This window comes from Vipera ursinii (assembly GCF_947247035.1).
Source record: "Vipera ursinii genome assembly, chromosome: 12".
Lineage (NCBI taxonomy): Eukaryota > Metazoa > Chordata > Lepidosauria > Squamata > Viperidae > Vipera > Vipera ursinii.
Window position 1 is genome coordinate 4,925,629 of NC_139525.1, and position 25,023 is coordinate 4,950,651.

At 37.7% G+C, this 25,023-nt stretch overlaps 1 protein-coding gene across 5 annotated transcripts in view; it reads left to right on the forward strand.

Annotated features, from left to right (window-relative positions):
• The window catches only part of STAG2 (STAG2 cohesin complex component), a 50,102-nt gene that overhangs the window by 11,905 nt on the left and 13,174 nt on the right, over positions 1–25,023 (forward strand). For all 5 annotated transcript variants that reach the window (XR_014493610.1, XR_014493611.1, XM_083371962.1 and 2 more), the window contains exons 2-27: positions 4,963–5,111; positions 5,456–5,534; positions 6,217–6,378; positions 7,222–7,318; positions 7,653–7,729; positions 8,697–8,901; positions 10,722–10,873; positions 11,439–11,512; positions 11,621–11,744; positions 12,247–12,345; positions 12,444–12,523; positions 13,445–13,552; positions 14,245–14,356; positions 15,069–15,186; positions 15,784–15,887; positions 16,808–16,900; positions 17,558–17,647; positions 18,327–18,530; positions 18,792–18,862; positions 19,847–19,934; positions 20,050–20,130; positions 21,024–21,116; positions 21,930–22,104; positions 22,995–23,134; positions 23,430–23,531; positions 23,928–24,076. Coding sequence is in view for 3 of the 5 variants with exons in the window: in XM_083371962.1 (XP_083228088.1) it covers positions 5,068–5,111; positions 5,456–5,534; positions 6,217–6,378; positions 7,222–7,318; positions 7,653–7,729; positions 8,697–8,901; positions 10,722–10,873; positions 11,439–11,512; positions 11,621–11,744; positions 12,247–12,345; positions 12,444–12,523; positions 13,445–13,552; positions 14,245–14,356; positions 15,069–15,186; positions 15,784–15,887; positions 16,808–16,900; positions 17,558–17,647; positions 18,327–18,530; positions 18,792–18,862; positions 19,847–19,934; positions 20,050–20,130; positions 21,024–21,116; positions 21,930–22,104; positions 22,995–23,134; positions 23,430–23,531; positions 23,928–24,076 (2,921 nt within the window). In the remaining 2 variants the exon portion in view is untranslated. The remainder of the gene's footprint in view (positions 1–4,962; positions 5,112–5,455; positions 5,535–6,216; positions 6,379–7,221; positions 7,319–7,652; positions 7,730–8,696; positions 8,902–10,721; positions 10,874–11,438; positions 11,513–11,620; positions 11,745–12,246; positions 12,346–12,443; positions 12,524–13,444; positions 13,553–14,244; positions 14,357–15,068; positions 15,187–15,783; positions 15,888–16,807; positions 16,901–17,557; positions 17,648–18,326; positions 18,531–18,791; positions 18,863–19,846; positions 19,935–20,049; positions 20,131–21,023; positions 21,117–21,929; positions 22,105–22,994; positions 23,135–23,429; positions 23,532–23,927; positions 24,077–25,023) is intronic.

Sequence of the window (25,023 nt, forward strand, 5' to 3'; positions counted from 1 at the left end):
AGGGTTTCCTGCTTGAGAAGGGGGATGGACTAGAAGACCTCCAAGGTCCCTTCCAACTCTTGTTACTCTATTCTATAAACCTAAAGAATATTAATTTAAACTGAAGTGCAATCTTAGACAAAAATAAGTAAGGATAGGATTTAAATCTAAAATCATTTGATGCCTAAAATTAATCATAATTAAAAGGACACAGTCACTACAGCTTTAAAAAAAACTGTGGTAGGAGACCAGCAGGAGTAAATTTAGCCTAGGAAGCAGTGAGAATGTTCACTGACATCTAAAAGTGAACTAGGAAAAAGAAAGGGAAATGTGGCCCATCAATTTATTTATCATCACACTCTGGCGAAGACACTGTAGGCTTGCTGGGAACCCCTAAGCCAGGTAGCTGTGTTAAGAGACAAAGGTATAATTTTTGGTGCAAGTCTACTGGGTTAACTTAAAGTTTGGTAAAGTAGGAAAAATCTTTATTCCTGGGTGACTGAGTAGTACTAATCGTATTATGGAATTTGAAGATTTTCATGCATTATGGCCATATCAAGGAAACAATATATTTTGATCCAAATTGTAACATTCTGGGAATAATAAATTTACTGAAATGATCAGATTACATATTCATGTTACATGGTGTTACATGGTGTTGGTTGATTAGAATCCATATAGTTGGATATAATACATCATTCGTGTGTGTGTGTGTATGTATGTATGTGTGTGTATATATACACACACACACATACATACATACGTATACATACACACACAACAGTCACCTCAAATCAAAGCATCAAAAAACTATAAAAAATTAAACGGCTGCTTAGTATCACTATAAAAAAGAAACTTCACAGATTATAACTGACAAGACTATCTAAACAAAACAGTGTTGGCAGCCTTTTGCAATATTTGGGCTGTTTTGTCACACTCAAGAGTGGATTCAAGTCATGACTGGTCTTCTTCCAGGAATTAGCAACAAAACTAGTTGCAATTAATTTGCTTATAAAATCACTTGACATTTGTTAACCGTTTCTTTCCTCTTTGTCGGACCTATTAAACCTCTAAGAGGAAACTTCTCCAATCAAAGAGAATCATTTTCTCAAACCGGCCTGCTTTCCTTTGGCTTTCTCCTTTGCTCATAAGCACCCATTCCATAGGCCATCCTTCTTAGTAATGGTGGCATTTAGGGTAACCTTTTCCAGCCTGGGAAAAATACTTTCCAGAAATAAGGGTTGTGGTTTTAGAGTATCAAAGTGGGAGAATCTGCACAATCGCAGAAGAAAGGCACATCAGTTACGTTATGTTGCCGGGGAATGTGCTTAACAAAATGTCTATTTTGTAGATTCAAAGAAAGGCTATTCATTTGCACTATGTAATCTGTGTATCTCATCAATTGTTTAAGATATGATTGTGAAATCTGGTCTGTGTGTTGCCTGTATAAAGCAACATATAATTTTTCTCATTTTTCCAAAACCTGATAATGAAATAAAATTAATACTTTACTTACATATAATCTGTCCTTTGCACTCTTCAGTTAATATAAAATGTGAAGCAAGACATGACAATTACAATCCCCAAATACTTTTCAGTTAACTTTTGTTCACAATTGTATGATTACAGTCTGAAACTAGATACCGTTCATGGTAGAGTTTCAAAAAACTTGCCTTAACTTAGCTTTGTTAAATTATAGCCTGCTTCTTCAAAATCCTAATACGTTTGGATCCTGAGACAAACATCAGTTGTAAAAAAATAAAATAAAACCCTGCTTGGGTTCTGACTTGCTTAGGATTCTTTCCTCTTCAACATGGTGAGATCATGATAAAGAATCTCGTAGATAATTGGATAAAATGGAAATTGAATCTTGTTAATTGTAGTAGAAGGGAGGGCAGAACTACTCATAAGCTGCCTTGTGAGTAAAGCATGGAGCATCCCCATCAGCTACTTTGTGTAAATAACTCCCATGTGAACTTCCGCCCTTTGATCGTCGACAACATTAATCATCCTGTAGTATTATTAAGTGTATCCCTGTTATCCATAGCTAACCCAAAACACATCCTTGTTTTTAACAGTGCCCTTGCTATATACAAGACCACAAGTTTCAGGTGGAATATAAGCGGAATTCCATGCAAACGAACATCAGAAAGGAAGGTCCAGTCCTAGCCTGCTAAATCCACTTGAGGTTAATCACGAATAGTTTGGATAAGAATAGCGATTTGTTGAGAATATTACGTGATGAGCTTTGATTTACTCAGTAGGTGACAGAGCTATATGTGTACATTTGTGAAATCCTTCTGGTAATTATCCACCTTGGAGCACAGGGATAACCTTAGTGCAGCAAACCCCTCCCCCCCACAACCTTTTGGGCACCAGGGACCGGTTCCGTGGAGAGCAGTTTTTAAGCAGTCCAGGTGTGTGTGTGTGGGTTTGCATGCTGCCCACAGATGGGGCTTCGGTTGTTTGCGTGGCCCTGTTTGTGGCATGTCGCGGCCCGGTGCCAGTCCATATAGCCTGGGGATTGAGGTGATCTGAGATGTCCTGAGCAATGTGCACAAACAGGCAATTAGTGAAAAAACCAGTTTTCTTCAGCAGTTGTACACATCCAGCTGAAAGAAGTGATAAGTTTGTCATAAAATATTTTGACCACTGCGTGTGATTAAGCCATAATAAACAGAGTTCCCTGTATTCCCTCACTGAACTTGGAATTTAGCAACCTGCAGCGAAGCCACCACATCAAACATCCATATTCCCCGGGATGGTCTCGGATTATTCAGAGGGCTTAACACTTAAGATTTTCAATTGTCTCAGTGTTCAGTTCATGCAAATATACTGTTTGTATTATTAAAATACAAATGTTTAAATGTTTTCAAGTTTGAGAAGGGATCATTTGAAACTCGACAAAAACAAAAAATTCAAACTGATTGAGAAAAGTGGAGCAGAGCCTTGCAAACTTAATACTGCATTTCCATTCTTTTATTTTTTTTAAAAAAAAAATTAACTACATGGAAGATTTAGATAAATGAATTAGCTTTACCAATATACAAATGCAAACTATCATTTTTTTTTAAAATGCAACCTCTGTCCCATGCAAATACCCTCTCATCCCCACTTTTATTTTTAAAGTGGCTTTTGGGCAGGAATAGATAGGTACGTTACTAAAAATTCCAGTCTGTTCAGTTAAGGCGTTGCGTAGTTCAGAAATGTTATTTAGACAATTGACAAACACACATCTACTATAATGTAGTTCTCTGTTGGCTTGGCGGTATTTCCTGTCAAGAAGTGCCTTGATCAACCTCTGGGTGACCTGTCTCGCTGAGTTTTGGATTACAGCTCCACCAAGTGATCTTTCAGCATGATACATTTTCTTTTTTTAAAAAAATAAGCCGATTATGTTTTAGCATCCCTTAGTGGCAGTTTGAAATGCAGCTTTTCTCACCTCTGAGCAATTCTCCAACTTTAGCCAAAAAAAGAGAAAAATCTAGGTTTTAGTTTCCCTTGATTGGGATCAAAGTTGATCATGTATGTTTAAAGATAGGTGCATGGGAGTTTAAGAGTTAGTTTAATAAGTGGTCAGAGGTTTATGCAATTTGAAGATCATCTTTATTGGGGGAGGGAATATTTTACGTGGAAATCGGAACTTTTAAAACCTGTCTGATGTTATATTGAGATTTGATTCAGGACAGCTATGCACATATTGAATCATTGCAGACGGAACATAATCTTTGATGCATTTCTTGGCAATCTACTTAGTTTGCTGTGTTTCCTCATGAGAAACACATGTTTCTCAATAGTGTCCTCACATTATTATAAAATTGGAAGGGACTGTTTAGGTCAGGGGTAGGCAACCTTGGCTCTTCGATGACTTGTGGACTTCAACTCCCAGAATTCCTGAGCCAGCCATGCTGAGGGGAAAGGGAGAGGTTTCCAAGTTGAGGCACGCTGACTCAGGAATTCTGGGAGTTGAAGTCCACGAGTCATCAAAGAGCCAAGGTTGCCTACTTCTGGTTTAGGTCAACAGCTGTAACCTGCTTAGTCCAGGTATTCAAATTAAAAAGGTAAAGGTAAAGGTTCCCCCGCACATGCGTGCTAGTCGTTTCCGACTCTAGGGGCCGGTGCTCATCTCCGTTTCAAAGCCGAAGAGCCAGCGCTTGTCCGAGGACGTCTCCGTGGTCATGTGGCCAGCATGACTAGACGCCAAAGGCGCACAGAACGCTGTTACCTTCCCACCGTAGTGGTCCCTATTTTTCTACTTGCATTTTTACGTGCTTTCGAACTGCTAGGTGGGCAGAAGCCAGTGAAGGGGAAGTGATAAGTGTCCTGATACAGGTGGTCCTCAACCACTCATTCCACAGCCATTAACTTACAACAGTTGAATGAGCACTAGTTGTGATGTTGCAGTGTCTGATGGTCATGTGATAGTATTGCAGCCTTAAGTGTATATGATTCAGTTTTGCACAAATTAAACACTCTGAAGGCTACTGAAGATGGTGGTGGTGACAGCTTGCTATCTGAGAAGTGGGGGGGGAATAAAGATAGAAACGATTGTTTTTAAAGGAAATAAAACCACTTGCATTATTTTGGTCAGAAATACTCATATAATGAAACGGTATTGTGATGCTTTTATGTACATGTGCAAAGTGACTGCCCCTGGACTTCTGTATACAATTGTGGGTCACCCAGCCTTCAACAATTACCACACAGCTTCAGAAAAGATTCCAAAAAGGACGACTAAAATAATGAAATGATGATTGGAAGTATTTTTCTAGTAACGTACCTGTGACATATTTCAAAATTTTGGAGCATTTGTTTAGATAGAAAACTCAGACTCTTCATATTTTTGCTAGACAGTTGGGATGGTCATTAAAGCCAGAGAAAGTTTTAAAACAAGTTAGGGGAAAACATTGTTGCATTATTAACAAAGCAACAAATCACAGGAAATTGGACAACTTCCATTAATTGTTACTTTGTTTTTGACAGGTAACAATAATAATAGAAGAAAGTGTCAAGCAAGTACGGCTATTATCAACAACTATTTTTTGAATGTATTTCTAATACAGTAGTAGCCCAGAAGATGATAAAGAAATGATAGCAGCTCAAGAACCAACAACTAATTTTGCTCTAATTCAGTAAGTAACTCGAAATTATCGATATCAAATAAGAGTCACAAAATATTTTCATTTTGCTTTTCTTTGTAAAAAGTAAAAACATAGTTTCTTTAGTTTGTGGTTTAAATTATCTCCTATAATTCCTTCATTTACTAGTAAATTTTGGCAACTTGGTAAGTTGGATTTCCTCATTTCACTTGAGCCGTGACTGAATATTTTTTAAAAAATTCCTATACTTTCCCATGAATGCAGTATTCAAAAACCTCATTTAAGTGAACGTAGCATGTCCGGAGTATATTACATTGCCTCAAAGCAATGATAAAAACATTTTAAGTGAAATAAATATGTGAAATATGTCTTTCCAGGGAATCTGAAACACATTTTTCTTCAGATACTGACTTTGAAGATATAGAAGGAAAAAATCAGAAACCAGGAAAAGGAAAGGTGTGTGTATCTCTCATTCTTAGCCTGCGTACGGAGTTGTAAGAGTAACAGTGAAGTCTTTTACAAATAAAATTGTAACTAATTTTGTTACCTGAAACTACTGCTTTTGTGGCATTATGCAAATGGATTTGGTGCAGTAAGGGTGAATGTCATAAAACTCTTTTAAATATTGGAAACCATTCATGAGGTTTCCAAAAATTGACTGAAATAGCTGGCAACACATGGATCCATGTTCTCCCCTTATGTTTATTGTGTTTATAAAATTTTCATTTCAATGAGTGGATTGCCAGACCAAAGGTTTAAAAAAGTAAGTTGTGTCTGACTCTAAGGCACGGTGCTCATCTTCATTTCTTGGCTGAGGAAGCCAGTGGTGTCCAGAGACCATTTCTGTGGTCGCAAGGCCAGCATGGCTATACTCCAAAGCCACCCAGAACACGTGTTACCTTCCCATCGAAGTCGTACCTATTAATCACTTTGCATGCTTTCAAACTGCTAGGCGGGCAGGAACTAGGGCAAGTTTTGGGATCTCATCCCATTGCAAGTGTGACAGTGAAAAGTTAACAAAAAGATAAACAAGCAAAACTCCCTTAGCATATTCATTTATTCAAGTAAAAATGCACGTTCTTTTTTTTTTAACCCTTTTAAGTTGCTAAGGAATAACCTGGGCTTGTCATTCATACAGACCTGCAAAAAGGGGAAAAAGGCTCCAGGAGAGAAAGCGAAAGTTGGAAATGGAGGAGGAAAAGCTGGTGGTCTAAATCGAATGAATGGGCATCATCAGCAGAATGGTGTGGAAAACATGATGTTGTTTGAAGTTGTTAAAATGGGCAAGAGTGCTATGCAGGTAACTCTACTTATTAAAAAAGGCTTTGTTGTTTTGAGAGTAAGGAGAAAATCTATTTCAGATTCAGGTCAATTCCAGCTTAAAATGTCCTTCCAATTCCAGATTTCTTAGCAAATATTGAAACAATGATTTGAAGTTTGCTTGTTCAACAGAGTTTTAAAACTAAGCAGAGTTTGTACAGAATGCTGCTGCAATCATTCTTTTGTGAACAAGTAGATTTCTGCAGCTGGCTCTCCCATAGATTTTAACGATAAGCACTTGTATGTATGTTTACTTGGGTGCACACCATTGTTTGAGATTTGGGCTCCAGCTTTATTTTAAAATGTCTGTTTTTGTTTTTGTTTCTAATTAAAATATAGTTTCCATCTAGAAGAGAAGTGGATATTGCTGGTCTATGACCATAATAAAGATTTATTTATTTTTTTGGTTTGATTTGATTTGAAAAGAAGATCCATCTTGTAATTGCACTACTGTAAACAGTTGCAGGACAGATTGAAATTTCATCCAATACATGCATTTTATTTTAGTTTCTGATTTTGAAAGTGTCCGTTTTAAGTTTTAACCCCGTTATAAATTAAAGTAGGTCACAAATCAACCTTAGGCAGACATGAGGATTTTGATATGTAAGCCTTGAGTAACTTTGGCTTAAGTTTATCATCCTCCTTTGGAAAAACTAACATACCATTTTTGGTTTCTGGAAAAAATGTTTTCGAGAAGTGGGAACCGTGGAAACCTCAGGGTATGAAAAAAGAGTTTGGGGGTCGTAATTGTGTAAGTGTTTGTGTTTGAATATGGATAGTAACAATAAGCATCCATAACTTAAATGTTGGTTTATTATCTTAGTCTGTGGTGGATGATTGGATAGAGTCCTACAAACATGACAGAGATATAGCCCTCCTTGATCTCATCAACTTCTTTATTCAGTGCTCGGGTTGCAAAGGTAAGATTTCTATTTGGGGGTGAGTTTAATTCCATATTAATTTCATAAAAATCTTCACATCCCTTCTACCCCATTACATTTAGGACTTCCCATCACAAATAGTACTTTTTGCAATTCATTTGAGCCTGCTGATGCATGACATATGTTAAAAAATATGTCACTTTAAAAAGATTATCATCATATGTAGATTTATCAGATTACAGTTGTGTACATCCATATATTTTAAACATTTCAGTCAGAAAAAGGCACATTTTGTTTTATAGTACTATTGCCTAAGCATTTTTTATACTTTGAAGTTTGAGATTTCATAGTATTCCCATTCTGTAATTTGTAGGGGTTGTAACAGCAGAGATGTTTCGACATATGCAAAATTCAGAAATAATTCGGAAAATGACTGAAGAATTTGACGAGGTAAAATGGACATGTTTAAATTTACACTTTCAAAACTGATTGCCATATTTGTCGTACAATTCCTTTTACTAAGATGTCTCTGAAGTACTTACTGCAGTTCTTTCAGTTGAAAATGAATGTGTTCTTGTGGTTTTTGTTTCTGCAATGTTTTTTTTTTAAAAATGGATTTGTGGGAGCCGAAGAATTAACCCTGGAGGGCAGAAGAAATCTCAATTCATTGGCGACAGTGATAAATCAATGTTTCAACTAGCTTGAGTATCTGTTCAATTTAGCACTTCCCTTTTAAGAATATTTATTAACAGGATGTATATGAAAAATCATTGGAAAATTTTGTATACAGGTACTTCGCACCTTATGACCATATTTGACCCCAGAATTATGGTTATAAGTCATGCTGGTCATTAAAAGGGTCACCATGTGGGTGATTGCACCCAATTTTACGCTTTTTTTGTGGTAGCTGTTCAGTGAACGACTTGTTGTTTAACACTGTAGTCATTAAGCAAATCCATTGTCAGCAGTGGGCATTTTTTGTAAACGCTGGTTTCCGGCAGAAAACATTGTAAGTCACATTTATGTGAGCAAGGGATGCTGCAAACAGCCATAACTGCAGGCAGTTTGCCAAGCGCCTAAAATGTGACCATATTACCCTGGGGGCAGTCGCTAAGCGACCATTAACTTCATATATATATGAAGTTAATATATATATATATATTATATATATCTTTTTTACGTTAACTTTTTAAAACATTATTATTTTCTGGTTGTCTTTGGTCTGCGAGCAAAAGAAGAATAAAATAATATTGGGGGAAAAATAAATGGCGATTAAAATGCAAATCTTGGCTGTTGTGAGACAGTTACCTGTGTGGAAGATGAATAAAATCTCTCTTGATTCATCAGGGCGTTTTAATATTTTAACTAGCAAGAGAATGCATTACTTTTTGTGCAATTGACACATTCTGTATTCTAGGACAGTGGGGATTATCCGCTCACCATGGCTGGTCCTCAGTGGAAGAAATTTAAATCAAGTTTTTGTGAGTTCATTGGAGTCTTGGTCCGGCAATGTCAGTATAGCATCATCTATGACGAATACATGATGGATACCGTGATTTCACTACTTACAGGACTATCAGACTCTCAAGTCAGGGCATTTCGACATACTAGCACACTGGCAGGTAAACATTCATCAGCTTGATTTTTAAAAAAAAGTTGAAAGATAATCCCAACTGTAAGTTTCTTCTAAATTTCCTGAAATGTTTTCATTTAAAAAGATTTAGGGCTAGGAGTCTTAAGAGAATCCTGAAGAGAAACTTGGAAATTTATTTATTTATTTTGGCCTAGGTTTCCACATATATCCTTTCCTCCCGTTTCCTGTACACAGGGATAAACTCAGGTAGCTTTAAAATTAAAAATTAAGGAACTGGCCATGCTGAATGCTGAACTTAAGACACCTCCTCTAACTGCTCTTTGCTATGCAAAGTGATTCAGGTGGGAAACTACTGTTTGAAAAGTGCTGCTCTTACTTCTTTGAAATAAATGTAACAAAATAAAAGGCTTTTCCTTGTGAAGCTTACCAAGGACCCGCCCCAGTATATCCCTTCAATGGGTAAAAAGCCAGCAGTCTACAATGACAGAATGATAATTGTTTTAGTAGAATCTAGTTCAAGGACGCGGTAGCTCAGTGGGTTAGGATGCTGAGCTTGTCGATCAGAAGGTCGGCAGTTTGGCAGGTCGAATCCTGAGTGCCGCGTAACAGATTGAGCGCCTGTTACTCGTCCCAGCTTCTGCCAACCTAGCAGTTCGAAAGCACGTAAAAATGCAAGTAGAAAAATGGGGACCGCTACGGTGGGAAGGTAACGGTGTTCCGTGAGCCATTGGCGTCTAGTCATGCCGGCCACATGACCACGGAGACGTCCTCGGACAAGCGCTGGCTCTTCGGCTTTGAAACGGAGATGAGCACCGGCCCCTAGAGTCGGAAACGACTAGCACCCATGTGCGGTGGAACCTTTACCTTTACCTAGTTCAAGGATGTTATACTTGACTTTTAGCCCAAGTGAAGCCTCCATCACCAGCTTTTACCCTTTGGAACTATGAAACCAGTCTTCCCAAATTCAGCAACTTAAATTTGCTTCATAATAGGCTTGTGGAATCAACAGTTAACCTCAGGTGTGGCTTGATTTCCTCTGTGTGAGAATACTAGAAACTCCTTCCAGAAAAATATGAACCCTCAAACCACCATTGGAACTCTGATATGAGTCTATTTTGGAGCGGGAGGAATAAACCATCCAGTTATTCTGGCGGCAGCTTGATAACTCTCTTCAAAGAGCAGAAATAATAAAATGGCCATTAAATGAGAGAGAGGTGGTTTCAGCCACTTTTTCGAAGTTCAACGCATCACGCTATAACAACTGGCCCTGTAACAATTGTTACGTTCCTTCTTATACAAAAAAAGAGTTACGTAAGCCCTTTTGTAATCGAGCAACATAATTAAATTCACTTTCATGTGTCTTTTCAAAAGATCCCAAGTAGTCAGTAGATAAATAAAAAAATGTAAATAATGTAAATGAGCAAAATCAGATGGTGCATGTGAATTTTAATGATTGCCCTGTGATAAAACATGAACAGTGTTGGATGAATTTTGTGCTCCTTCTCATTTTTTATTGTGCTTAGTCTCTTACCTATCTCTTCACTGCAGGTAGCTGAGCCATTCAGTTCATGAATATTGCCTTTGTATAAACATAGATTCCTAATCTTGGAATTAATCGTTCAAAAACCTTAGTAGAATTTTATTTATATGCCATTTTTTTTTCTTTTGAAACTCAAAGACAGCATAATTTAATACTCCTGCCATTCCCCCACCAGCACCACCAAAACAACAATACTGCATTTGTGTCTAGTGTAGTAAGGCATTTTTGTATCAATATCATTGTTCAGGCTTGCTGGTTATATTATTCGACATTATGACTGATTTTCATTCTCTCTTGGCACTTTACAGCTATGAAGCTAATGACCGCATTAGTGAACGTGGCATTAAATTTGAGCATTAACATGGACAATACACAACGACAGTACGAGACGGAACGAAATAAAATAATTGGAAAACGAGCTAACGATAGACTGGAACTCTTACTGCAGAAAAGGAAGGAGGTTAGGACCTTTGCCCAGTAGTTTAATGGGTTACGTGACAAAGAGGGAACTATGGGAAATATTTGTATCCCCCCTCCCCCACTCAAAAAAAAGTTTGAAGTAACATTTCATGAAAAACCTTCCTGAACTTTTCAATTGAAAAAAAAAAGAATTGCGCTGTCATTTGATGCCTGTGAAATACACATAGTCATCTCTTTGCTGTTAAGGCAAACATGTAGAAATCTGTTTTCCCAAAGACTTAACCAAGCGACAGGAAGGAGTGAATCTCTGAGATTCAATTAAAGCACAGCATTTCTTTCCCACTCTTTATTTCTTCTGCCTGAAGAAGAGGTAAATTAGCATACTTGGGAAGTCAAATGGAAGCCAGGAATGGGTTCTTCAGGGCCAGGGGTGGGCAACTATGGCAGCTTTAGGACAGGTAGATTTCCGCTCCCAGAATTCCAGAGCCAGCCATGTCCCTGTGATCTAACCTTTCAAATAATTATTAATTTTGTATTGTTTTATTGCCTAAACATGTAACTGTAAAACTGCAGCACGTTCACTTGGCAGTTCCTGTGTTTTTCAGCTTCAAGAAAATCAGGATGAAATAGAAAACATGATGAATGCGATTTTTAAGGGTGTATTTGTTCATAGGTACAGGTGAGTCCAGTTGCTGTGTGTATTCAGTCTAAATTTTGTTTTAAGATGCATTCTGGTTTGTTTTTTATACCACACTTCATTTTCTTTCGTATTATCTTTTTTTTTCAGGGATGCAATTGCTGAGATTAGAGCAATATGTATTGAAGAAATTGGAATTTGGATGAAGATGTATAGTGATGCCTTTCTCAATGACAGCTATTTAAAATATGTGGGGTGGACAATGCACGACAAGGTAGGGTGTTGGATCCTAGAGAAAATAAGGCACAAAAATTGACGCTTCCCTTTTTCTTAGCCCACCTTGTAATTGAGTTATTTCTCACTTAAAAGTAATCAGTTATTGTAAAGATTACTTTTAAGCGAGAAATAACTCAATTTTACCTGTCAAGAGTTTCGTATCCACATGGTCTGACAGCAAGGGTGTACCTGATAAAATCATAATGTTGGATTTCTTTACCAGCTAGGACCTAATAAAACCTTTTTTTCAAACAACAGATCTTTAGTGCCTTGGTTTTCAGTCTTGCTTCAAGTCTGAGTTGAAAGTGTTGCTGTTGGAACTGTAAACTTTAGAAATTAATTTTCCCTTGTAATTCCGTATTTAACAAATGGCCCCAGTAATAGAAACCACAATAAAAATGTGGAGCTCTAAAAACTAATTAACATATTGACCAGTGTTGAAAAATGAAAACTTTGAGAACTGTTATTTATTTCCTGATTATTATTATTATTATTTTTAGCAAGGGGAAGTGAGACTCAAATGTCTTACAGCTTTGCAAGGGCTTTACTACAATAAAGAACTGAATTCAAAATTGGAACTCTTCACCAGCCGGTTCAAGGTTAGTGTTCATTCTCTCTTTTCCTTTTAAAGAAATGTCCCATGCTCTCCATTATATGACAATTTTAATTTTTACAAACTGAATATTCTTCCTATTAGGACAGAATTGTGTCTATGACTCTTGACAAAGAATACGATGTTGCGGTACAAGCAATAAAGCTACTTACTCTTGTTTTACAGTAAGTGTTTCAAATCCTATTTCAAATAATAGCTACTGATGGTATTAATTTGTCCTTTTGCATAAATGTAGTTTCTCAACCCTTTGCAGGCAGAAAATTCTTCTTCGGGTGTCATGTTTCAGTGAGATAAAACTGTGTGCATGTTTTCGTGTTGTCTATGCTGCTAAAAGTTCACAGACACTTAAGTAGCAGGACTTTTTTTGTCATAGAATGCCCAGAACTGAGTTCTGGCACCTTTTTTTAGATGGAACCTTGTAGGGTGGGCAAGGTGGGTTGTATGACGTGTGTGAGTTCCGGTACCTTTTTTTTATAGAAAAAAAAGCACTGCTAAGTAGTGATATTCCCAGAGCTCCACCTTCAAGTTTCTCTTCAGTGACTTCAGTATAGCCCCAAGACAAACAACCTTGCTTTAAATTGAGTATTTAGAATTTGGGTAATCTACAGTTAAAAGTAACCCCCTCTATTTTATTCCAGTAGTATTTTAAGTGCACAGAATCCTCAATTTACGACCATAGCCGAGCCCAAAATTTATGTTGCTAAGCAAGCAATTTATTAAGTTTTGCCCCATTTTATGACCTTGCCACATTTGTTAAGTGAATCCCTGCAGTTCTTAAGTTAGTAACACAGTTGTTAAATGAATCTGGCTTCCCCCTTGTCCGAAGGTCACAAAAGGTGATCAGAAGCCCCCAGGAGGCCGCAACCGTCATAAATAAGAGTCAGTTGCCAAGCATCCAAATGTAAATCACGTGACTGTGGGGAATGCTGCAATGGTCATAAGTGTGGGAAAACGGTCATACGCCACTTTTTTTCAGTGCCGTTGTAACTTCGGATGGCCACTAAGTGAAGTGTTGTAAGTCAAGGACCACCTGTGCCTTTTTTTTTCTTCTTCGTATTTTTAATAATTAATTACTGCATTTTTAGGAGTAGTGAAGAAGTTCTGACTGCAGAAGACTGTGAAAATGTCTATCATCTGGTTTACTCAGCTCATCGCCCAGTGGCTGTAGCAGCAGGAGAATTTCTTTATAAAAAGTAAGGAGAAAGTGACCTTCCATTAAACAAACTACAGTTGTGTTAAAGGAGGAACTGCCGACTATAGAAGAATGGACTCTAAAAGTTTCTGACCTGGCGGAAATGGCAAAGATTTCGGCTGACTTGAAAGATCATTCGCAAGAACGTTATATTATGGAGTGGAAAAAGTGGATTGATTATATCCAGAACAAATATGGGACTAAAAAGTTTCATTTAGCATTTGAATAAGTTTTCTTCTCTTTTCTTTTTTCTTTTTATATGTAATATTAGTATTGCTTGTAGTCATTTCATATGAGCTAGAGTGCGATAGAATTAATAGTTTATTGTTGTTAGCATAGGGTTGTTTATGATTGTTTTTTGCTTTTATACCTTGTACTTAGCTCTGGGAAGTCGGGGGGGGGGGAGGGATAGGGAGGGTTAGGTAGGGGTGGGTGGAGGGAGGGGGGATTGTTAAAGATAAAATGTACTGTAAAACTTTTCAATAAAAAAAAACTACAGTTGTGAATTTGACAGAGCTGAATCGCTGAGCAATTTAGATAAAGTTAGCGGTTCCCCACATGGGGAATTGGGATTTCCTCTGGAGCAACTAGGACTAAGTCTGTTATGTGTCAAGAGCACTTTTATTTTTAGCTAACTCTGTACAATTATGTTTTCACCCCCCCACCCCCCGCTTTTTTTTTTCTTCTGGGAAGGCTTTTCAGTCGCAGAGACCCTGAGGAAGATGGAATTCTTAAAAGAAGAGGAAGGCAAGGTCCAAATGCTAATCTTGTCAAAACATTAGTATTTTTCTTTTTGGAAAGTGAGGTATGTGCACATACCTTACTTATTTTATCAAAGTATTCTTCTGAAGTGTTTTGTCTGCTTTCTGTTGAGCCAAATTAAGTTCCATTTGTTAGGAAGAATCGCCGGTGCCTTTGCAATATCTTGTAAACTGCTTAATCCATATGACGATTGTGCTAATATACTGTAGATCTTTAAGTAAAGCTTCCTTTAATTATTGTGTAGCTGAATGTAGTTAGGAGAACTTTGTGTAAATTTATTAGTGTCCCAAACTTAGAAGCCTTTTAAATGCTGTTACAAGGTAGGGCAGACTTTGTGGTTCTGATTCTACTTATGTTGTGTATGCTTGTTTATAAGGACCTCCAAATTGGCCCCTTAACACTGCTCAATATTGAAAATCTTAAAGGTGTAAGAATGTGGGAGAGAGAGGAATTGTCTGTCTTGGAATCTTTCCAAGAAGATTGCTACAGTTAGATCTACCCAGTAAAGGGTAATTTGGATTACAAAGCTAATTGAAATCCAGTACAGTTGTTGATTAAAAGTAGTATTAAAAAGTGAGAAGACATGATGGACCCGAGGCAAATAACACAACATTTTTAGCACAGAGCTCGTGCCTTTCTTCTACAAGTAAAAAATTGTCTTCCTTAAATTACAGAAGGTGTTTGCTTTTTTTTTTAAAATAACGCTTGATGGTTTAAGACTTTGGGGAAGTTTTTCATAAAATGCTCTTTTTCAGTTACATGAGCATGCTGCTTACTTGGTGGACAGCATGTGGGATTGTGCAACTGACCTTTTGAAGGACTGGGAATGTATGAATAGCCTTCTGTTGGAAGAACCCCTAAATGGAGAAGAACGTAAGACTTTACTCAGTTTTTAAAGCCTGTTTTAAAATGCATTTGCCAGGACAGTTGTCCCTAACTTCAAGAAAGTAAAAGAAATTCAACAAAGAGTGGCAACTCATGCAAGCTAAAAGTGAAATAAAGTTTTGAAGAAATAAGTTCAGAAATTATGATCAGGTTAATTTAATTTTTTCAGATTTTTACAGAAATGACCTATGATACATCTCTAAAATCAATTTATTTGGAAAAATGAGCAGTTAAAATGATTAAACAGTAGTAGTAATTCTAATTATTGCTAGTGTGTTTCATCACATATGAACATAGAGCAGTGTTTTTTTTTAAATTAAATCTTAAAAATCGAAGACAACTTTGATCTAAGAGGTTTGGAAAAACTTCCTTATGAGATTTCAGGCATAGGAATTTTTAGTTCTGGTGCCTTGACAGTAGCTAATTTGGTATATAAGTTTGCAAGTTTTAATTTGAGGTACAAAACAAAACATTTCATTAACAATTCTTGTGATTAAATCTTATGGCATATTCAAGTGATTCTTAAACATGTGATTCTTAAACATGTGATTAAAAGAAATGACATTTTCTTTTTAATAATTGCAGCTTTAACAGACAAACAAGAAAGTGCGTTAATTGAAATAATGCTGTGTACAATTAGACAAGCAGCTGAATGTCATCCCCCTGTAGGAAGAGGCACAGGAAAACGGGTAATTATTTTTTAAAAATATGCTATGAATTATAGTATTAATATATTGTCCAGCTAATTTTAATGTTTTTTTCAGAGAAAAATGAAGTTTATTAATAATTCTCCACTCTATTTGGGTTTTGAGCCAGCAGTGGAGTCACAGTTGTTGAAAGAAAGATTAAAATAACTTATGATTTAAAAGAAAATGATGCACTAGCCTTTAACATTTCATGTTCATTGTAATAACACTGTGTGCAATTCAAAATAGCTGTATAACATCATCTCTTTGGTATCAGAATGCATGCCTAGACATTGAAAACATGTTATTTTTAGCATCAGTAATCTTCTATTTTTGGGGTCAGAATGAACCATTGAAGGTCTTGAAATCCTAGGCTTGTTTGCTTGATACAGTCATAGCACTTAATTCTAATTTTTAGATAAAAACGTGACACAGCGTAATTCTGGTGACTCTTGAAAAAAGCCCTGCAACAGAATTTATTTGCAACACTGTCGTTCTAAAGCTGCTCACCCATCTACTGCATTCCCTTTCTTTTAGTCACGTTTGAGCATACGTTGGTGAAAATCTCAATTCTTTCTGAATGGTGACTGAAACAGTTTCTTTAGGGCAGGGGTAGGCAACCTCGGCTCTTTTATGACTCGTGGACTTCAACTCCCAGAATTCCTGAGCCAGCATAGTGAAGTCCACGAGTCATAAAAGAGCCGAGGTTGCCTACTCCTGCTTTAGGATAATAGAATGTCACGTTTGGAAGGATGTTGGAAATAAGGTCTTAATTCTGAGAATACAGGTCCTTCTTGAAATGTAGTTGGATTTAGCTCATGTAGAACACCTGGCCTGTTAACGAATTGCATCTTGGGATTGCATCAAATAGATCCTGGTAATGTCAGTCCTTTGATCCTGCTGCCCCTTGTTCTTTGACCTAGGTCCTTACAGCAAAGGAGAAAAAAACTCAGTTGGATGACAGAACTAAGATCACAGAGCTTTTTGCTGTTGCACTTCCTCAGCTTTTAGCAAAAGTGAGTGTGATTTTTTTAAATTTTTGTTTCTATGTTGATGGCATGTTTGCCAAGCACAAGAAACCAGGAGCTGGAATAGAGTTCAAAACTACAGCGAGTTTATTTCATGGTACCTATGCACAAGAATCTGATCTGCTAATAGTGAAAGCAAATGGCAGCTAGATTAGAGTCAATGGAATTCACGGAAGGCGGGCTTAGGTCTATTGTGGGAACCTGCAACCCTAAACTCATGATGTGTTTGACCCTCGGGCTCAGCCTGGTTATCTACAATACTTAAGTCACAGTTGCATAAGAAGCCGTCTTATAACAAAATAAGTAATTGATTAGTCTGTTTTGATAAAATTATTATTGGTGACAGTTCTCCATGTTTTCAAAAGTGTATTTTTTTAGCTCTTCCTGGGACTGTTTTTTTTTGTTTTTTTTTTGCTAAGCTTCCTGAACCTTAATGTAGCATTCAGATTAATTCCCCCCCCCCAAATCTAAACTAAAGATGACGTTTACTGCACAATGTTTGCTAATTCTGTGTCAACATTATCTAAGACTTTGAATTATCCAAAATGAATATGTTAGATTTCTTAATGAAACTCATCTTTGGAATTGTGAAAAGCAAAACACTGACATGATTGGGATTGAATTAAATTTTTTCAATATCCACAGTATTCTGTAGATGCAGAGAAAGTCACCAACTTGTTACAGTTGCCACAATATTTTGATTTGGAGATCTACACAACAGGGAGATTAGAAAAGGTAAGCCAAGTAAAAAAGAACTGGATGAAAACTGAACAGAACTTTTGACTAAAGGCTGGCCTGCCCCTGTGGGCTCGGCAGCTAAATAAATGGCTGTTTGTACTATCACAACAATTAAACACAGTTCTTTTGGAACAAGGGGCTGCGGTGGAGGTGAGGGAACAGGAATTTGAACAAATGCATGGGAAAATAATAATTTAATTTAATTTAATAATTTGATTTGTATACCGCCCTTCTCCCGAAGGACTCAGGGCGGTGAACAGGGCAATACACAATAAAAATCGAATACAAAAATTAAAAAGCCATTAAACATTATGCCCATAAAATCAATACATATTAAAGTTAAAACTAGTTATAAAAACCCAACCCCATCCCGTCAGACCAGACCAGCTTGTTCGAAAAAGAATGTTTTGAGATCGCGCCGGAAGGAGCGAAGGTCGGGGGCCACCCGGAGCTCAACCGGTAAACGGTTCCACAGGTCTGGCGCGCCCGCAGAGAACGCTCTCCCCCTGGGGGTCACCAATCGGCATTCTTTGATCGGTGGCACCCTGAGGAGGCCCTCTCTGTGGGAGCGCACTGGATGGAGGGAAGTTGACGCCGGCCGCAGGTGTTGCCGTAGGTAATCCGGACCCATAGATGATTGATTGATTCTTGTTTGTTTTCACTTTCCATTTACTAGCATTTGGATGCCTTATTACGACAGATCCGGGATATTGTAGAAAAGCACACAGACACTGATGTTTTGGAAGCTTGTTCTAAAACTTACCATGCCCTCTGTAACGAGGAGTTCACCATCTTTAACAGAGTAGATATTGCAAGAAGCCAGCTAATAGATGAACTAGCAGATAAATTCAACCGGCTTCTTGAAGATTTTCTGCAGGAGGTACGTATTTTCTCTCTCACTGCATAGGTCTTAACTTTTCAAGTTACCCTTTTATCTCTTTTTGCTTTTCCTCACTGCACTTTGCAACATTTAAAAGCCAGGCCCAAATAAACAGCAGGAATTGCTGTGTGGCTTTCGCAAGTAAATAATACTTCACATTTTGGTTGAGTATTTCTTAATATTTAAAATAGAGCAGAGGCTTATCCTTTGGCTCCTTGAAGTCATTGGTTTAATTGCAACTCTACAACTTGTTAAACATAGGGTGAAGAACCTGATGAAGACGATGCATATCAGGTCTTATCAACATTAAAACGAATTACTGCTTTTCACAAGTAAGTACAGCAATAGCTTCTCCGCCTTCTTGCTTGTCTTGATTTTCTTTCTTTATAGATACTTTATGAGTTGTTTTATTGTACCTACGTTAAAAAATAATCCAGTCACTTTCAGTTTGGTTTCAACTTCTGCCATGTCTTGGTAGGATCCCCCTCCTCATTCTATCTTTAATGGCCACTGACAATAAGATTAGATAGTGCGGAAAAATGATACCAGGACACTAATATGCATTCTATGTAGTTAGATTATTTAGTCAGAATAACAAGCAAGTTTATACATTAATCTATGTGGCACTCTTTAAAAGAAAATAAGTTGAGGGCAAAGGCGAATGGTCTAATGGTTAAAGTGCTGACCTAGGAACTAGGAGACCATGAGTTCTAGTCCTACCTTAGGCATGAAAGACGGCTGGGTGACTTTGGGCCACCCACCAGGAGACAGTGAATTCTAGTCCCACCTTAGGCAGGAGAGCCAGCTGGGTAACTTTGGGCCAATCACCAGGAGAGTGTGAATTCTAGTCCCACCTTAGCCATGAAAACTACCTGGGTGACTTTGGTCCAATCACCAGGAGACTAAAGTTCTAGTCCTACCTAGGAACAAAAGCCAGCTGGTTGACCACCAGGAGACAGTTCTAATTCTGACTTTGGGCCAGTCCCACTCTTTCAGACCAGCTCACCTTATAGGGTTGTTGCTTTGGGGGAAATAGGAGAAAGGAGTATTAGGCACGTTGAATTAAAAACAGTAATAAAGTTGGGGTGAAAATCAAATCAATAAATGGCTAGAGCTTTGCATCTCGGTGGATTGGAGCTTTGTGCTCACATTGGAACTCTTTGACAGTAGGGTGTAGCAGAGTACAAAGCATGTTACAAAGGGTAATCATTCAGTTATTCAATGGCAACAGTCACCGTGCTATCAGTTCAGTACAGTGTGAGAAGAAGCAGTGAGTTAGAAACGTTCATTTTTTTTTGTTTGTTTTAATTTTCCAGTGCACATGACCTGTCAAGGTGGGACTTGTTTAGTTGTAATTACAAGTTACTAAAAACAGGCATTGAGAATGGAGATATGCCTGAACAGGTTAGTATATACATATATATATATATATTGCTTTAAAAGGACAATATAAAATAATGGCAAGCTGAGAACGATAGCACCTTTATTCTCAAACTTTTCCTTCTTTTTTGAAACACAGATAGTTATTCACGCGCTGCAGTGTACTCACTATGTAATCCTCTGGCAGTTAGCAAAAGTAGCCGAGAGCAGTTCTACAAAGGTAGGTGCTGGCTGCACTGGAACAACTTCGGTCTGTGGGAATGGAGTACAGGTCATCCTCGACTTAGGGCCATAGCTAAGCCCAAATTTTTTGTTGCTAAGCGAGACAGTTGCTAAGTGAGCCCCATTTTATGGCCCTCCTTTAACACAGTTTTCAAGCGAAGCAGTGCTGTTGTTAAGTTAGTAACATGGTTGTGAAGAGAATCTGGCTTGCCCCGTTGACTTTGCTTGCCAGAAGGTGTCACGAAAGGTGACCTCAGGACACTGCAACCGTCACAAATACAGGCCAGTTGCCAAGCATCCACATTTTTATCACATGACCATGGGGATGCTGCAATGGTCATAAGTGTGAAAAACATTCATATGTCTCTTTTTTTTCCCTATACCGTTTTAACTTTGAACAGTAACTTCACAGATGGTCGTAAGTTGAGGACTACCTGTACAAAGTCAAGTATAATGGGCCATTGTACAAAGTTTTTAGGGTTCCTTCTTGGGAAGCTGACCAATATCCTGAAATCCTGCATATGTTTGTGTGTGTGTGTGCGTGTGTGTGCGTGCGCGCGCGCAGCTATAGCTATATTGGGAGGAAAACTCCACTTGAAGTACATTCAGAGAAAAAAAAAAGTTGACTTTGGCAATAGTATGAGAGTAACTTCCTCTTTGCAATAATAGAGGGATGGAAAGAAGGTAGAATCTCTTTTTCTGATTTGCAGAAAACAGGGCCAGAGAAAGATCAAACAATCTGAAGCTATTGTGGGAAGTTTCATGCTACTTTTCCCCTCCATAGAAAAAGTTCTCCATTCCTTAAAAAAAATAAAATACTCATTTCTGTTCATTATGCAAGTACAATTCAGAATAAACTTAGTCATTGTTTAATATTCTTTCATTTCTAAGGACGACCTTCTACGCTTAAAGAAACAGATGAGAGTTTTTTGTCAAATCTGCCAGCACTACCTTACCAATGTAAATACTGCTGTTAAAGAACAGGTAAGTCACGGATTTTAATATCTGACCATTTGTGTGTGTGTGTGTGTGTGTGTGTGTGTGTGTGTGTGTGTAAGTAGTTAGATGCTTTTTGTGCAGAAATAATTTTTCATTGGCACTAACAGTTGTGTGTAAGACAGTGTAGCATTATTTGTGCACCCTGGTTAATGAAACAGACCTGAAGCTCTTTGTTTTGTTTCAATTTTTGTCCTGCCAACTATGTTGAAGTAGGAGGAGAGGTTTGTATACTTTCTGAAAGGGCAAAACCCAAGAAGGTGCCAAGTCACATATTTGTATAAAAGATAGCATATAATTTCATTATTAACAGTCAGTACAGCTAAGGTAAAAAGTGCACAGTAAATACGAGAAAACAGAATGCTGTAAAAAGGAATTGTAAATGTCTTGGTTCCAAGCAATGACTTTGAATTGACTTCAATTCAGTGAGACAGTTTTGTATTGAGACGCCGCTTTAAAAAATGGAGTCAGGTATGTTAACACCATTTTCTAAGGCAGTGGTTCTCAGCCTTTCCTTCGCCACAGACCCCCCCCCCCATTTTAATACCTTATGTGGCCACGGACCTCCAAGACTTATCGCAAGGTTGGAAATCATAACATTTCTTCAAACCTTTGCGGACTCCTTGTGGTGACATTGTGTCCTCCGCCAGGGATCCACTGTTCTAAGGACCTAGCTTTCTAGAGGCTTGACTTACGATAAGTTTCTGTTCTCTCTCTCTCTCTCTCTCTCTCTCTCTCTCTCTCTCTCCTCTCTCCTCTCTCCTCTCTCTCTAACAATGCATCTCATTCCTTCCGTTGCAGGCCTTCACTATTTTGTGCGATGTGTTAATGATCTTCAGCCATCAGATCATGTCAGGGGGACGTGACATGTTAGAGCCATTAGTTTACACTCCTGATTCTTCCTTACAATCTGAACTCTTGAGTTTTATTCTCGATCACGTCTTTATTGACCAGGATGACGATAACAACAGCGCAGGTATGTGGCTGCGGAAAGATGTCTCTGATTTCTTCTTGGTAGCAACAGGGGTCTTAACACGGTTTTTTTTCCTTCTTCTCCCTGAGTTGTACTCTTTAAAAAAAAAACAAACTTAGCCAGACATACATGGAAGTTGCAACTGGAGATTGCAGGGTTGGAGCTTGATCTCCACAGAGTTCTGAGTCGGTCTCCAAAGGAAATTATGCTCAGTTAGAAAAGAGTAGGACTTCCGTCCTGTTCACTTTGAGATGTAGAGATACAACATGCTCAGCCTTACTTGTCCTGCTCTACCTACCTGAGGGTTTTTTTTGTTTTTTTTCCTATGAGAAAGTCTGGAATTAGGTCTTTTTCATCTGTAAAACTGAGAGCCCTTGGGCCCTGTTTTCATCTTATCTTGGGTCACCTTGCTGTCGAAGCTATTGCTAGGTTTTTCTGATGTAGGTGCGCTCTGACTTTTCCTGATGTACGTTTGGTGAGCTGTGGTCTTAACGTCCCTAAGATTCCATTGCTCAGGTGCTTTGGGGGAAAAAAAATGGCTGGAGGTCTGAAACCAGCTTTGAAACTTACCAGCTACTCTTTTAGGACTTTAGCTTATCTTTTTACAGGTTTTGTTAATTTGTTAATTTTGGAACTCAAGAGACATAAAGGCTTTTTCTAAGTAGGCCAGTTGAAAGTAATACTAATGGGGACTGTACCACTTTAAATCTTTCAGCCTGCTTTGGGTAGCTAAGAAAGCATCGGATTCATTCTCTTGCTGTGAACTGTTACCTTGTTAGAATATTGCAGGGCAAAAACAGGTTATAAAGATGCAGTTGATACCAAAATCATATCTAAACGCCTGTCCCTGAATGAATGCTCATATACGTTCTTTTTTTTTTTTTTTTGTTAAGATGGACAGCAGGATGATGAAGCTAGTAAGATAGAAGCTTTGCACAAAAGAAGAAATTTGCTTGCGGCTTTTTGTAAACTTATTGTATATACCGTGGTGGAAATGAACACTGCTGCAGATATTTTTAAGCAATATATGAAGGTAATGAAAACCTAGAGGGAAGGGGATCTGAGGTTCTCATATAAAAATACGGAATGAATATGATTGTATTAAATCTCTGGAGGCTTCTTTATTAAGGGAGTCAGTCTGGTTAACTATTGTTGCCATGGTTAGAAGCAAATTAAATGAACGTATTTAAAGCAAGTTATCATTATTTCAGTTTGAAGTGAACTACTTTTAGTTCCGCACTTTTGTCTCCAACATTTTTTCATGGTACTCACAAATAAATATTTTTATTCTAATTGAAGTTAAACTATCTGTGTTTTTATCCTGATAGTATTACAATGACTACGGAGATATCATCAAGGAAACAATGAGTAAAACAAGGCAAATAGACAAAATTCAGTGTGCAAAGACGTTGATTCTCAGTTTACAGCAGGTATGTTTTTGCTGTTCCACATAATCATACTGCTTATTGGTTAAAGACAGAGAACCTTAGTATTCAGATGAACCAGAAAAACTACATTCAGACATTTCATTGATTTATTTCCTGCTGTTAAGTGCAAGAGGTCAGCTTTTAGGGGATTTAGTAAACTTTATAGTTGTGTTTTTATAAAGTAGTCTTTAAACTTATTTTCATTCCTGCGTATTTGTATGCTGAAATGTAAGCCAAATGTAATACTGAAAGGGATAAAATGTTGTTTGAAGTCTTATTTTTTGTAGAAGTTTAATAATGTTAAGAAAGAGAAAAAATGCATTAAAATACTCTTGAAAGTGCTGTTCAATAACATACCAGTTATATTATGATCTGGGGAAAAATGTTTTGTTTACGCAGCTTTTCAATGAGATGATCCAAGAAAATGGATATAATTTTGATAGATCGTCGCCATCTTTCAGTGGGATTAAGGAACTGGCTCGGCGCTTTGCTTTAACATTTGGGCTCGATCAGCTGAAAACAAGAGAAGCCATTGCTATGTTACACAAGTAATGATTAACTTTTTCTTTACTTTGCAAATAACTGAATTTCCCTCCATAATCCTTTTCCTTATCTCCATCAGATGAAGAGACCCCCAGAAAAAAATCCCCCAGCAAAATTGATAAGATATGAAATAAATAAGATAGTTAAATATAGTTTACACTTAATGCTATTCACCATACCTGATCTTTCCTATTCTGTACTCAGAATGGAAAGAGGAGAAAACATTGGTAATAAATAATAAAGAAATCAGTGGTCGCCATCAAATAAGGCCACAGATGTTGGTTTTTGGCTCCTGGCATGACTTTGTCCTAATTGATTTTACTAGGTTTCTTTGCTAGTCTGTTAACCAACTTTTAAGCCTTTACATAATGTTTCTAATAAGATAAAAGTCTGTTGTAGATTACTGGCCCTGTGCGATATTCCTCCTAACAATGAGGATAGTTCCAGACACATTTTTGCATGTAAACTCAACCAGCGCTCTCGATTACATCAACCTGCTCCTGTTAATCTGCACAAGCTAGAATAATAAACGAGAGAAAAACAGATTAGATCCAGTGCATCTGTCGGAATATATTGGATTTATTATGCAAAGTGTTTTGTGCAGGAAACTGCTGGTTTCGGGAAGATTGTGTGTCTAACCCAAAACTCAGCTCTGGATTGGAAACACAATTGTCCTGGCTATAGTTCAAGTGACTAAGAATTGAAAAAGCTAAGGAAACAGCAGTGATTTCTGAGCAGGGGAAGAAGGCGCCCAGGGGAACCGGTGGGATGTGCCATGCTGGGAGGTGCTGAGGAGGTGACAAATTCACTCTGGGTTTTGTTTCTACTGAACCACAACTCAGCTGGTGTAGTTTGGCACGTTTTCCAGAATGTGATGCATTTGGGGTTTGAGCAAAGCCCCCCCCCCCCCCTTTTTTAACTTCATGCACATCTCTGGTATTTAAATTTGTTA